Raw genomic sequence first — 16,333 nt, forward strand, 5'->3', positions numbered from 1 at the left:
CACGTTTCAGGCAAATTGCTACATCATCTCTTGCAAATATTAATATTTTTTAATAAAACATGTTAAGTACAAAAAGTTCAAGATATATTATAATGAATTACTAAATATTTCCTAACTAAATCACATTTTTATTGCACAAGATCAAAATCTCTTCTTTTTAGGCTGGTTAAAGTAGGATAACGCATTAAGCATCGACATTCGGCAAATTTATCTCTCTCTAATAATTTACGATTTTTAAGTTGCTCTTCCTGAGCAACTCAATATTTTCTTTTATTTTTTTCAGCGAAGGGTATTCGATGTGCGTAAAACTTTTCGCGCGCGGATAAAAAAAATCCAGCGATGGTGTTCCACGAGCTCGGATCGTTCCCATGAAAGCGGCCCGCAGAGTCGTGTTGCTCGGCAGAGCCAATCGAGAGTTTATCAAGCGCACTCGGACGCGCACCGCGGAATATTCGCCGCTCAATTTCGTTTTCCCCCCTGTTTAATCATGGCCCGGGCCCCGTCGACGTCGGGGGTGGCTCGTACGGCCGTTTCGCATAGAGGGGTACGGCTGCGGAGTGTTTTGCGAGGAGGGGTTGCTGGGGGGCGGCGGCAATAGCCCCGCTCGGGCCGTCATTTGTCAGGGGCTGTCGCGCCGCGAGCGTGTTTCTGTTCCAGCGGCGCAGATAGCGGCCCATCCATAGGCCGTTCATCTTTATTCCTTTATATATATATAGAGGCCCTATTCCCCAGACCTCTGTCCTCCTCCATCCCCCCCCTCTTTTCCCCTCGCTCGACTCGCGTCTCCCCGTGCCACCCCACACGCCCTACACGATTCCCTCGAACTCATTTAATTACAACAAACAATTTATTAGGTCCATCCGGGATCCGCCCACGGGTATAAAATGGTGGGGAAAGGATAGAAGGAGGGAATAGGTCAGGGGGTGGACCAGGCGCCACTCGTTCGTTCGCAAAACGCCCGAGGAAAGCAAAATTATTCCGTCAGGGGTTGAGCGTCGTGTCTCGCTTGGCTGTCATTCTGAGCTTGTGGGTCAAACGATCCCGTAAATTAACGTGTAAATGAGCGTGGACTGTACGCTGACGGGGGCAATGCGATTGATGCAAACTTTCTTTATTCTTAGGTATATACCTATGTATACAATACAATACAATTTACCTTAAAAGATATGTCATATAGTGAAAACAAGAGGAATACACGATATTCAGGGAAAAATCGTTTTAGGCGCGTTCTCTTATCGCGAAAATGCGATACCAGTTGATTGAACAGATACGAAAGTGTGATGCCATAGAGACGAGAGCGTGAGATTCGGAAACAGAAGTAGTCTCTCACCGAATCTCTCGACGAGTCAAGTTACACCAGAAACCCAGTCCGTCGTGGAAAGCGAAGAGCCGATAGGGATCGCAGGCACTATTGTAACGAATCATGGCGTAATTGAAGTCGCAATTACATCTCCCGGCGACTAGTTTATTTCATATTTTTTTTTTACCCACATGAATTCAAAATAGCAGATTCTCTAATAAAGAATCGCGCGTATCACGCGCTAATGCAATTCCGTGGAAAGTCACGAGGTTTTCCACAGGCGTCGTTGATTACGTTTCTCCCGTGAAAGTGAGATTTTACATTAAAATAAAGATCGCAAGAGTCTCACATGTCAGATTGAAAATGTTTCTCTTCCGAGATTTTTATGATTTTATTCATATCTTTTTTTTTTTATTTTTTTTTTTTTTTTTTTACTATATCGCACACGGGTTTACGATTGATAATCGTCGAGATTTACGATCGCGTTCGCGTCTTTCGCATGATAATTTACCTGGGTGCGTTTCCGAGAGTACACGTGGGTGTTCGCCTTGATGACCTCTGATCATCCGTTCTCCTCCTTCCTGCATCTGCTGCGAAAAATATCCGTCCGAGATGCGCATAAAGAGTTGTCTCGCGCTATCTATCTACCGTTGATAAGATTTGCCACCCGAAACGCTCGTTTGTCATCTTGTAAGCGACTAGGCAACGTAAACCGGCACGTAGACTCGTTTCTTTATTGCACCCCTCTTTCGGATGCTAACAACGTTGTGATCTATTGTTTCCGGACCCCAAACTCGTTTTCCCCGCTTCCGCGAGCGATTCGTCACACTAGTTTTATTAATGGCCGTCGTCGATTATCTTAATAGTCACGCCCACGAACCTGAGATTCAGCCAGACGTGAGCTGTTGAAAGAAGCAGATATTTCACAATCGTTATTTCAGCAACAGCCTATCGTGACTTGAATGAGCTCGCAGAATTTTTAGACACATTTTGGAATTTGGATTCTGTTCTCCCCCATGAAAAATTGTTTTCTAAATAGAAGGAGGCATGACCTCGATGATATCCTGCGAATGGCAGAGTCTCGTCTCCTCTTATATCACAGTTATATGTATGCCTTTGTATTCGAGCGTAGAATGACGCTTACGACGATATCTTATCGTTGTGACGTATCGTTGTGACGTGTCGTTGTGACGTGTCGTTGTAACGTGTCGTTGTGATGTGTCGTTGCGACGACATATAATATATTCCCTACCGAAATATTACGCATCTGCTTGACTGTCGGTACAACGCGAGCCCGTACTCCGTTTCATATATGAGAAAGGGATCTCTTGTCACCGATCTGGCCCGGCCGACGGTTTAGCCGAGGAAGTAGTTTACTCGCGTCTCGCCCAAGGATGGGGCGGAAGCGTCGTCGAGAAGAGTCGTAAAGACCTTTCACCTCCGCTCTTCGCGAGCCGCCTCACTCGCTCGCACGTCGTAAACCATCTCTACGAGTCTCTCGTCTCGGATACGATCTGATATTATTACCGTGATCCTGTCGTATTATATAAAATATGGCCCTCTATACACGCTGTAGGCTGTTTCCCGAAGAACTGATAGAAGGTAAGGTCGCCGGAGAGAAATGAAAAAAATCACGCCGAAATTCATCGATATTTTTTCGAGAAAAAAATGAATAATCGACGAAATACATCTTTTGTAATAGATTTAATCAATCAATAAAAATAGCATTTGATTTATCGCAGCAGCAAACTTGTTATAAATCTGCTACGTCAGAAAGAGTATATCTTTGAATAATTCAAAATACAATTATGTATAATATAAAGTTTGCATGTTAAGTAAATTGTAATAGGATAGATTTACAAAAAAAAAAAAAAAAAAAAAGTAATAGAGTGCGGTTGTTCGTGAAGTCGACAATTATCGGACGTACTAAAATAAGCGGGAAAAACAACATCTGACGACAAGAGTAAGTCATCTGTATCGCGCGTTGACTTGCACATTTTCAGATACAACGTCGCGCAATTTCGTTTCATCAAGATAGCCCTCGCCGACGCAAACAAAGTGCTTCCAACACGAAGTAATTAATTACGGTGATCTGATTGCACGCGATTAATCCTGCCGACTTTCGAGCGGATCATTAATTAACGGTGAATGAATGTCTCAGAGGGGGGATATGTAGGTACTCCCCTCGAGAGGACACGCTCATTTATTTGGAATAATTTAGTTTAAATGAGTAGACCGTCCGCGCGTTTCTTCAAGGTTCACGGTCGATATCGCAGCCTCGAGACTCGATTTGCATCTTTGCAAGATATGATCGATCGTTCTATTAATTTGCGATGCAATTATTACTTAGCGATATTTACACGCAATTTACATATTATTTTTTTACGTTTATATACTATATATTATACACGATATCTCTTAGCAAGGCTCCTCTGAGCCTTTAATTACTTTGTGAAATACCTGTCGAACAGTTCGAAGAGCCTAGATGAAATTCCGCGACGGGAGAATGGATAACGTATTCCTTTCGCACCGAGTTTGTCGGCAAGCTCTCCGGAGAAATTGCTGTACTTCGTACGTATAAACAGCAGCGGGGTGTAATTATTATTCGGTACAACACGGGCGGGTTTTCCTCGGTCTCGTAAGTTAAGTTAAAACTCCGTGCTTGCGACGAGCTTTTTTATTTATACGGCTCATTGTGCCTCTCTTATACTAGAAGTTTTTCTCGCCGGCTTCTCTCTCCTCTCTGCTCCGTCTTGCGTCCAATTATTCCGTGCGTCTCGCCGAAGAAAAAGCGCGGCGAAAGCATCGTTTTACGGGTCCTCTCCTTCGCGTTCTCCACCTTCTCGCCGCTTTCGTATTCACGAGCTTCGCGAGCGAGGTGAACGCTTAAAATGCGGCAACGTTAGGCGGATGTTTTAATTTGTTTGCGCCACGTCGAGCTAAACCGCGTAACCGCCGCACTCTGTTGTGCATAAAAAGCCGGGGCGCGATTACCACCGCGTCCAATCTCTCCGAGGAATTCCTACTTTGTTATTTAATTATACGATCACGGCTTCCGGTGTATTCACATTTTGATTATGAAATAAAAGGAAGATGGAGAAAAAAAAACAACGTTTCTCCCCTCGGAACCCTCTTTCGTGGCGTGATTTCGTCATTTCCCGCGCCCCCTCCCCCGTCCTCCTCCACACCTGGCAACCTTTGTCCATAAGATCAAGCGGTTTAATAACATGATTCAAGCGGCAGCGGTCGGTACATTAAGGTCAGGTGGGTCGACGTATATAAAGATAATAGCCCGCCACCGATCGATCGATCGACGATAGCTTTTGATAGATCCGAGTACGATGTTACATACTATGTAAAGCTCATAGATTTCAACGAACACTCGGTCAAAATTCTGTCAAAACGAATACAAAGCCTCCTGTGATGGATGAATTTAAATACGTCTTTTAATTAAGAAATTAACTAACCGGATTGAGAGAAGATTTTGAAATAAGAAAAATTAATCTGAAAAATTCGTAAAATATCCCGAGACGTCTACGGGAACGTATATCGGAATTTTTTTCTCAACAAACAAAGATTCGTCGCCGAGAGAGAGAGAGAGAGAGAGAGAGAGGGGGGGTGGGAGGTCAATTTCGATAACATTGTCGTATCGATATCGCGAGATGCGACGCCTTAATGATGAGATCGAAAGAGCCGCGAAGCGGGCGGTGCGGCCGTGCTCTCGCACACACAGGGGTCAAGGCGGGGGTCGCGGAACGTAAAAATAATAATCAATCGAACGACCGGTAAGTGAGAGCTCGGCAATTACGCGGTGGCGGCGGTGCCTGTGCTGCGGTTTGCCCCGGCCACGGCCGCAAGCGAGCTAGTGGGAGAGAACTTCCTTCTGCCGCCTTTAATTCGCCCTCCGTCTCCCCTTCGCGCGGACGCGCGCGCTATCATAACGTAACACAACGTGAGACTCCCTCGCTTTATATTATTAAAAGTTGAAATTCCGGTGGGAGAGCCGGAACGATCTTGCGGCGAGCCTCTCTTACAGGCATCCTCTCCATCTTCCTCCCTTCCTCTCTCTCTCTCTCTCTCTCTCAGTCTCCTCTTTCCTTGAGCTTCGCTCGATTCGCGTTTTTCGTTTTACCCCTTTCTTTCCCCCGTAAACTCATACAAACGTTTATTGGCGCGATAGTCTGCGTTCATAACGGCCGCTGGTAGCAATCGTGTTATAGCTCTCCTGCGTTCCCGGAGCATTCCCATGGATAATCGTATTACCATCTATCTTGTACGCCGCCACGAGATGTCGAATCGAGACTCGAAACACGCGGCTCTTGTCTTCCGCCTCTTAACCGCGAACTTAACGATAACTGCTCCCTCTCGAAAGTTTTCTCGCGGTCAGTGTGGAAACGTCGGCGCGTTTCTTCTCACACGTTTATCATAATTCGACACGTATGTAGCCATGTCGTCTCGAGATTAAGGGATTAGAGAAATACAAGCGATATCGACGTTTAATTAAACGAAAATTTACCGTTTATCGCCGAGACTTTCATTGCCGAGATTTCACTCGTTTGCGATGTATGGCGGGTATATATATGTATGGTCTCGGTACATTGGCGTTTCGACAATGGGTTTCTCTCGGTTGTCGATCCGCTTGACAACTCGATATTGTCGCAAGGTGGTAAAACTGTCCAGCGAAGAGTAAAGAGATCGGAGCGATGCGTATGCATGCGTGTGTATGCGTGCGAACTATGTGAGTTACGCGACGCGTCCAATTGCCATTTACTACGTAGATTGATTGAAACGCGCCAACGCAACGCCGGTGTTGTCGTTACAGTGTTTTTAAACGAAACAAGAGTCAGCAATAAAATTTTTTGTTAACGAAAAAGAAAGAGAAAATATGGGAAGATTTAAAAAAAGGAAAGTAAAAAAAATAGATCGATTAAAATAGATTGTTAGATGAAAAATAAATTTCTCATTAAAAAAAATTTCTTATTCAAAATTTTAATTAATTAATTTTCTAATTTAATTATTTGTATTTGTTATTATAAATAATTTTACAGGTTTATTTTCTTATATTTTTACTTCTTCTAGATATTTAAGATTTTGTCTGTCTTTATTTAGAATTTATCAATAATTGTAACTTACGATGGAAGCTATTTCTTGATTTTTTTAAAGATTTGTTTATAAATTCTAGTAATTCTTTCACAATTAAGTCTAATATTTATGCCATATTATACATGCTCAATAAACAACGTTTTCTCTCTCTTTCTTTCTTTTTCCCTCTCTCCCTCTATATTTCTGACTACCTATATTGATTTAATCAATATAAAAAAATCACACACAGGATTCTTTGCATTCTATACTTTGATAGAATCTCGTTTACGCGTGGAATAAATTGTTGGACGAATATCGATCACGAGGCGGGATATTTTTATGCTCGCGATATTCTCCTTTTATCTTACGGTTAACGACGCGGTAACCCTCTTGCGGGGACGATCGGGAATGATCTGGCGCAGTTTTTTTTCGCGCGATTACGTATTATGCTAAACACGCGAAAATGGCTTTTTAAATGAAACATCTACATTTATGTAGCCAACGTGGCGTCCACGGTCCGCGTCTCAGCCCTCGCGGACGATCGGGTACATCAGATGAGATGTGGAACACGAGAGGGGCAACGGCGAATTAAATGCAATTTTCGTCCACCGAGGCATGCATAACAAATTGTCGAACGTCTTTATACTTAGAAAACTGCGCGCGACATTATGCACATATCGGGGGAAAGGGGGAGGGGGAGGGGGAGGGGGAGAGCTATTTCGTCGCGCGGCCGATTACAATCCGATTATTATATGCCTGCATAATGTCCCACTGTCCCTCGCTCGACCCCTCCTACGTGTAAGCACGTACTCACCTGCGCGTAATACGATCGACGAGAGCGGTGCGAGCGGAATTTCTAAACGAATGCAATTTAAGAAGGAGCAATAAAGCAGAAACTGGCTACCGGGAGTGGAGCCGCCACCCTCCCCACCCCTCCCCCCGCTCCACGTACCCCTTCCCCCCCCTCCCCATCGCCGCTGCTGCTACGCTCGATCCTTAAAATTGAAAATTAAACGTTTCGTAGCGTACAAGTGAATTTTTAAGGGCGGCATGTCTAACCCGTGCCTTCACGCTTTTTCTGTTTCAGGATCCGACTTCCGTGAGTATAGGTCATTAAGTTACCGCCAAATGCTAAAGTAATGGGTTCGGCCCCGAGAGAAAATCGTGCCCCGACTCCGTTGGCAATTAATAATTGCGGAGCGCCAATTCCTTCGCGTAAGCACGAGAAACTACTGGCCGACGAGAAGTTTCGCGCGTATCAACATGCATGTAGTTTACATTGCTAATCGTTGAAAAAGTCTCGCGAGGGCGAGACGAAGCCGGTAGTAATAATTCGTAACGCGAAACTTCTCTCGTCGATTATTAATGCACGTATTTCTTTTACATGTTACGGATCAACATTCAATCTTCATGGATATCATCACTGCTATCATCATTTATACAGGGCGTAAGTATCTGTGATGTTTCTCTTTGAAAAAGATTATCTGTAATTTTTGCGCAAGCACGTTGCATTTACAAAGCTGTAGATTATCTATATTGCAACTATAATGATTATTATTTTAATTTCATCACTTACAATAAACGAGAAACCGTCAAGAATAATATCTAACGAACTGAGGTATATAGCAGCATTTATAGCGCGAAATGCAAAGTATATACTAACTTTATGTATTATTAGGGAACTTTTCCATCTGCTCATATCTTGCATCATTGATTGTAATGAGGTTTCTTTTACTTTTACACGGCTTATTTCATCCTTTGAGTAGACCGCAGAAAATGTATATGCATTCTCATAAGCATAATAATGAATAAAATAATCTATATGAATATCATTAACTTTCATCTAAATATCATTAAAGTTGTCAAAAAACTGATATTGTGGATCCATCAACGATACTGAAACGTTACTTCTTCTCGGTCGATTATCGTGCGGCGATACATGCTCATTCCGATAAACCTGAGAGGGGGAGGGGAGGGCAGGGCCTGGATCCGAATACGAAACGACGGAATGCGTAACTGACGTCTCTATAATATTAAAACTGCGACTGTGGCGCTTCGGCGTCCCGATGGGGGTCCTCAGACGTCGTCGGAGACATTGAGCGCCACGGGCGGCCATTGTCTCAGAGGGGTCCCAAGGGCGAGCCTCGACCCCGACTTGACACGCACGGGGGGAGGTCGTAGCACCCCGTCGCGGTCCCTCACGAAATTAATAATAGAAATTCGAGTATCCCTACGCGGGCCAAAAGCTATCGCGCGACAGGTATATCCACCTGAACCCGCTCCGTCACGAGGGGAGTCCACAACGGGCCCCGCGACGCGGTGATCCTGAATGTCGATCAAGTGAATTATAATAAGATGGGCAAAGTTTACAAGTACTATTTGTCGTTGGAATATGTTAAAGATAAATTCGCAGAAATTTCAAGTGTAAATAAAAGGTTTCGTCGTCAAGTTGTATTTTTTTGCATGCCTTGATTTAAGAGATAAACTCTTTTAAATAAAATCAGTGTATTATCACTGGTTTTAGTTATAAGTATATAGCAAACGAAATGAAATCTTTTTGAAAAAATTTTGTTACTAGTAGTGGCCGTTTTAATGAATGATGTATAAAATGAGTCTTAAAATATTACATATGAGAGAAAAATTAATAGGAATATATTTTGTTAAATAAATATTTGAATTTGATTAAGAATTTTGTGGATTCCTTCTGTGGGTTTATAACATTTTAAACGTAAAGAAATATAATATGCATATAATTAATTTGAATACTAGTTACATAAAATCTTACAATCAATATAATATAAAGACAAAGGAGCAAAGTGTGAATTTTTTCACAATAGAAATTTTTAAAGCACTTACTTATTGTCAGAGAAGAGAACCATCTCGAGTTTTATTAATCCAATTTCCAATTGAAATCTAACTGATGACTTTTCACAAAAATAAAGAAGAACCAGGTAAAGCCAGATATCGTTTGCCTTACATACCTCGGCGTCTCAAACTTCCCCATATCGGCTTCTTCGCCATTTCATAGACACATCGCGAGTGCGGTACTATAAGCGTGCAATTAAAAGCATGCAGCGGAGACATTTATGTTGGCACTAACTGCCCGTTAAGACGGAGAATCACCTAACCGTGGAAAGTGTAATTGGCTGAACATGCTGAACCTGCAGTTCGTAAAAGCGCAGCGGGCGTGCCATCCGCAGTTGTCCGGCGCGACGACGTTTACAAATCGCGTTTTTATTGAATTCAACACACTATCTAACGTCAATTTTTCAGTTTTGCGGGCCACGATCGTTTTTTTCGACGAGTCGAACGGAGAACACATACTCTACGATATACTCAACGATCGTCGCGTAGAAAATCCAGATTGAACGCGTGAGAATTTTCATTTTGAGGTAATTAAAAAATAACTGTTTCTCTCGTCAATTATGTGGTCCGCCGGGAAATGGAAAACTAATCGTTAAACAAATTTACAAATATATACCGGAACCCGTTGGTTGGCCAATCATCTTAACGTTCTCATCATACGTATAATAGGCTGCGCGGTTAGATAAGCCTGGAGGTAAGAACGTCTCAATGTAAAATGTTGTTATTATTGCGATTATTAATACAGATCTACCGGTAGATAGGGTAATTGTGCTACAACAGTAGTAAGCAAGTATAATTTTAATTGCGATAAACCGTCATTACGGCAGCCTTGTCCGGAATGGCTTTACGAAAGCCAGCCATCACATATGTAATGAAACGAGAGAGAGAGAGAGAGAGAGAGAGAGAGAGAAAGGGGGGGGAGGACTTGAATTATTTGTATCGGACCGATTTAAAAAAGAGGTTACAAAATAAATTTCGGCTTTATAAGATTTCTGATGGCGCGATTATGTTACATAAGCCGAGATATATATTATTTTACTATTTAATTGCGAAAGGTTTATCGCGTTGTAAAAAAGTTGTTTATTTTACTATAAAAATGTTACACGTTGGCGATTTTTACGATCGCATGATACTACGCCGGACGTAACAATGTTGATTAGCATAGATCTAACATAGGGATAGCGTAATTGCGCTACAATGTAATCGGCCGGCCGGTCTCGTAATATACAATATACCGAGTGCCCTATACGCGCGAAGGAGAAGCGAGCAACTCTTGCATTTTATTATTAGTATACGCACGCCGCTCGTTACGCTACCATCCCTTCGTATATACGAAGATAGACATTCCCGACGATTCATTTCTCTCTCTCTCTTTCTCGCGGCTTCGATTAAAATGCCAGACGTCGGTAGGCAAAGAGAGATTCGCCGTGATACGCGATATTGTTACGCGTGTACACGTTGTAACTGTCCGGATCCGTGACGCAGTCACGCGATATGCATTATGCACGCACGTAACGCCGCGCGGCAGACGTTTCCGCCATCGGTCCCACGATGCACCGGCTCGATGACGGCTCTCTCGCTCGCTTTGTGAGAAACGAGTCATTGACGCATGCCGCTTTTATATTTTCGCGTACGATACGCGGAAAAGATACGCCTATCTCCGTCTTTCTCTCTCGTCTCGGTTCTATGCATTATTAATATCCACCCGGGAAAAACCCTGGGTTAAATGGCGCGAACACAATGACGCGCGTTAATTACACACACGGCCGCGTCATTATTTTCGACCGGCAGCGCCAATTTAGCGCGCGCGCATCTTACATAAACGCAATTACTATCACGAGACTGTTACATTCGCGCGATGTGCGATTCTCGCGTATCGAAGCTACTATCGCCGCTCGCGCGACCAAGACGTTCTCCACGTATGACGTAACGAACATGCGCAGCGTGTTTTACGGAACCTGTCTGTCAGTTTGAAGAAATGAATACAGACAGGTTTGACAATTTGGAATTTGATACGTGTGAAAAAATTGATTAACTTTTACAACTTTGATTTTACATAATTAACAAAGGAGATCTGCTTCTGAAATGTTCTACAGAGAAAATGTCTGGATGATTCGGAATTTAGCTTTTTTTTCTTCTCCGCTACGTCGTTGTTCGCGAGTGATGAAAATTAATCGTGAGACAAATCTGTGGCGTCTTGCTTTCCCTCTCGTGATTAGTTTAACATTTCTTTTTTTTTCTCTCTCTCTTTCCGGTATTGGTCCGCAAGAAGAGAAGAGGTAAAACAGAACGACTTTCACCGCGCGTCACGTCAGCCATCTGTCGCCGACCGGACGAGCGCGAAAAAATGTCGCGGTTGTCGCGATCCGCGATGCGACGTCATGGACCTCCGATCGCGCTGCGCGGTGGTTCATTTACTACAGCTGCATTACCCCTACGCGACGCGCCATTATTTTTATTAGCATAATGACAGGCGAACAACTCAATTTGCATGGAAAATCACACGGATCCCGTAACGAACCTCGCCCGCGGATCCGATGGTCGTTCTATCAGCATATATATATATATATATATATGTGTGTGTGTGTGTGTCTATATATATATATATATATATATATATATATTATATATGCGATACGCGAAAAATATAAAATATTGTAGGGAGGGGAGGTAGCGTACGCGGAGTGGAGAGGTCTACTAGTCCGTGGCGAATACCACTCTTCGGGATATCGCGTTCTATCTCTCTCCCTCTCTCTTTCTCTCTTCGCGCTGGATAATTCCGTATCATCATCGAAATTGCCGTCGATCGTCGTCGTTCTTCTCGTCCGCGGCTCGATCGAGAGGATCGTTTGCCACCGCACCTGATCCAATCGTCCATTCGATAATTGGCGCCCGGTAATGAGACGCAGAATTACCTGCGTCAGATTGTTCGGGCAAATTTTTACGATAAAAAGAAAAAGGGCGAGAGAGTGGCGCCGTTACTTTTACATAAAATAAAAAGATGAGCAATATACATATATATGTATATATTTATATGTATACGTGCGGAGTCTGAAGTCATTTTTGACGAAACGGTTTGCGAAATGTATACCTGCCCTCGATTCGTGCGAACTCGCGCGAAGTACAGCTGTCTAGAAATGAAGATAAATGTGGAATGATGTTCGGGGCGTGTAACGATTATCGCACGATTATTTATCGATCGTTGCTCGAAGTCGGACGGATACAAATTCGACGAAATTCTCGATACTTCAATAAGGAAGCGCAGGCTTATCGATGCATTAAACTTCATACGCTTCTCGAGATTGCATCTCTCAACGGTGAAGAAGCGCGACCCGTTTTGTATTTTTTTTTTTTTTTTTTTTTTTTACAACAAACATTATTACGATATCGATTATGAGATATATGTATGAAGATCAAGCTGCTAAGATTATATAATAAATATTTTGTCTGCTTTTATTTCAACAGGATATTTTAATAGAATTTTTTCTCGGGCGATTGTCAAAATTCATCGGTTTTAATTACATGATATAAAGTACTCCATTTTAGAAGTCAAAGAAAATTATGCGACATTTGTGGAAAAAAAAATATAAACAGAGACGAAATGTTATTTTCTTCGTATCAAACGATAAAATTTTTGTATATTTTTAGGCTGTAGCCATTATTCCGTTCATTCTTGGTCCCCATGATTGACAAGCTGTAGAGATTATTTAGAATGGATCCTGCCTTTACGCGTCGATCGTTAGCTAGATCATCTCGCGACGACGCGAGTGATGAACGGATCCAATCGCTTCTCTTTTTAATGCCGCGATCGGGCGAAATATTATGTAAATAGAGTGCGTTAAAACGCGCACGATCCAGAGCACGTCGCTCCGTCTACCCCGAAGATACCGGATGGATATAAAAGGAGCATAAAGTAATATTTAGCGCGCGCGCTTAAACAAAATTGCTGTAATCCCCGGCCGAGGCGGGTAAAAGCGCCGCGCGCGGGGCGAAGAGGGGAAGAGAATCGCGGGCAACGGGGTGCAGAGATGGGACGCGGAGAGAAAGAGAGAGCGAGAGGGCATTAACATACCGATTTACATAATGCGTATAATTCGAGCAATTATGAAGGGAAATATACACAATTTGATATAATGGCGGATGTTTAGGGCTGGCGCTATATCTACCGCGGGAGATCTCTCCGGTGTACGACTAAAGAGAGAAAGAGAGAGAGAAGAAACCCCTCCCTCGCACTGTTATGCATATATAGGGGTGGCACGGGGAGAGGCATTCGCGAGAAAGGAAGGCGAGATAGTTTTACGCGGGTTACGCAGGTGCGTAAAAGCAAACCATCTCGGGATTTAAGCGCTATCTAAAACGTCGTACATCTCTAGTGTCGGAATCGTCATGTTGTATCTTTACGAGTGTTGTACGAAATGCACCGAGGACACTCTTGTGAGAGACCCTCCGATCCTCCGACAGGCAGGAAGCGAGATAATGCAACAGGACGACATTTCAAAATTACAGAGCGCGTTTCAGTGATAAAAGGGCGGTGCGGTAGATGCGTTATCTACCACGAGGTATTTACATACCACATCTAACATCGTTATCCAGTGTTATAATCACTCGCGCGAATTCGACTTTGAGTAATTGCGTTATAAAGGCATGTTTTCCGCTTTGCCGTTCTCGCAATATATCTGTTTTTGTGAAATAACGTGATTTTGTCATTTCTTTTTACAGTAAAATTTATTTATTTAATTTTTAAATTATTTAGTTACAATTGAAGAAATTTTGTCAGAGAATTTTTGACAGCTGTAGATCTGTCAACTTTGATATTATTCTATATTACTACTATAATTGATGTAATAGTTTCACCATGCTCACGATAAATGAAAAATAGTCTGTGTTGTATTGTAAAAACATTCTGTAGAGTTTGTCTGATGAATATCACTATTCTTTAGCCTCGAAGAGAGACATTAAAATGTTAATTCCTAATGACGGAGCATCTTCACGCCTACCTTTTACTAGGCAGACATTGATTGATACAACCGGCATTTCTAACAGATTTTAATTTATGTTTTTACACAACGAACATGAATTTTCCCGAGGTGGTTGGCACGGTTTCTCATTCGAGCTGTCAGATGGTAATGTTGTAATTATGATGAAAATATTACGCGAGATAGACATAAGTCTTAATGAATAAAAATGTAAGAGATAAAGTAAGTACGCTCAAAGTATAGTTATTTTTTAACGACGTGTATTACGATCGCGTGCTTATGCGTACTCTGCTCCCTTTCTCTCGCATTTAACTAAACACACATATATAAAATATATATATATATATATATAAATATTCTCTTTATAATGTACATTTTTAAGCGTGTTACATTAATTGAATAATCGTATATTTTTTATACCTTTTTTACTTTTAATTACCTGGATCACATAAAATAATTGCAGATTGATGTGCATTTTGCAAAAGATAGAAATATCGAAATTACGTTCGAAACCAATCATCATATATTACTGTAGATTTTCCAATTCGATTCGCGAACAACTTTTCATCCGTAAAAATATTCCATTATCAGATGTTTTATCTATTGTTATCGGATCGCTCGCGATATTGCAATAACGACGAGCGAGAAGTGGAATAGAGATATTTTTACAATTTCGCTGAAATGCGTTCCCCGAAAAGAGATAACGGCGCGGTGAGGAGCGAGAGGGAGGGGGGGGGGAGGTTGACTAACGAGACAGGCCACGTTTATCAGTCGTATAGTGCACGGCGGATGTACGCGGCCTCATTCCAATTAGCGTTACAGGCTGAGCTAATTGCTCGATATAAATCGCCGTGACTTGAAAAAGTTTGAATAATTAGACGGGGAGCGGTTGCGCTTGGCGCTTTTTATTATACACGCGCGTTCGAATATTTAACGCAGATCACGATTCATTGCATCATAAAGGAATGAATAATTCGTGTCACTTTTTTATTATGCGCATATTCGAAAACGACTCGCTAATAAGGCCGATTAGCGCTCGCATAATGATCTATGTTAAAAGCATATAAATGTCAAAAGCGAGAAAGGATTCTCGAGTCGAAATTTTACTTCTATTTTTAATCTCGATTTTCTCACGCTTATATAAATTCCGAAGAATTTTAACAGATTTAATTGATATTGGAGAATTGAGTTTCTTTTTTTTTACGTCAAATAATAAATGAATAGTTACTCAAGAAGTTTAAGAGAGAAGCTTTCGACAAAACTAGAGACTGAATACAATCAAAGAGCTCAATTTTATATTAATTAAACTTATCGATATCTTTCAGAAACTATAAACGGGAAAAAAATTAAGCTGAAAATAACGGAGCAAAAAAAAACTCCTAAATAGACTGATAAAGAACATTATATCAATATGAGTCCCACTTAATCAGTATGCCTTGGACACATTTTTTGATGATTTTCTTATTAATATATATGTTGACACGCTTGAAAAAAATTGTACGACACGTCTCCAAGATGTATATAATACATGCAGTCACGCGTATAATATTTAATCTGCGCGAGATTACGAGCGTCGGGCAGTAGATCGAGGCGACCGAGGGAACGGAGTGAAGACGATGGTCGCGGGGTGGACGAGGGTGCTCGGGAGGGTGGGTAAGGGTGAAGGAGAACGAGGTACGCTCGACTCGCGCGCGTATCTCAAGATCTATCTGAATAATAACGTGTACGACAACATGTCAAATTATACAGAACCGCGACGCACGCAGACCTGTAGAACTCACACATACATATGGATATATACGTGCGTGCGTGCGTGCGAACGAACGACGAACGAACGAACGAGCGTGCGTGTCGGCATCGGTGGACAAGAGGGAGATTCGAAGGGGAGGGTGGTACGAGGGCGACATGTGTTCGCGGTGGCGGTGACTCTCTCTCTCTCTCTCTCTCTCTCTCTCTTTCTATAGCAGTTTTATAATTATCCGACTGGATATCGTGGCCGCTTGTTGGACGAGATTCGCGAAACACCATTGCTTTTCGCCTGACTGAGAATCGAGTCAATCTTAACCCCGCAATCCACCCTTCCACCGTCCCTCGATTATTACTACTTTTC

The 16,333-nt window shown here is 42.3% G+C and overlaps 1 protein-coding gene across 1 annotated transcript in view; it reads left to right on the plus strand.

Moving 5' to 3' along the window:
• Positions 1-12,611, plus strand: part of LOC140676459 (uncharacterized) — a 70,179-nt gene extending 57,568 nt beyond the window's left edge. Inside the window, exon 7 of the mRNA XM_072911540.1 lies at positions 7,470-12,611. Within this exon, the coding sequence (XP_072767641.1) occupies positions 7,470-7,499 (30 nt within the window). The 3' untranslated portion in view covers positions 7,500-12,611. The remainder of the gene's footprint in view (positions 1-7,469) is intronic.
• Positions 12,612-16,333: the final 3,722 nt, after the last annotated feature.

The sequence above is a fragment of the Anoplolepis gracilipes genome, chromosome 2, assembly GCF_047496725.1.
Source record: "Anoplolepis gracilipes chromosome 2, ASM4749672v1, whole genome shotgun sequence".
Taxonomy (NCBI): Eukaryota; Metazoa; Arthropoda; class Insecta; order Hymenoptera; family Formicidae; genus Anoplolepis; species Anoplolepis gracilipes.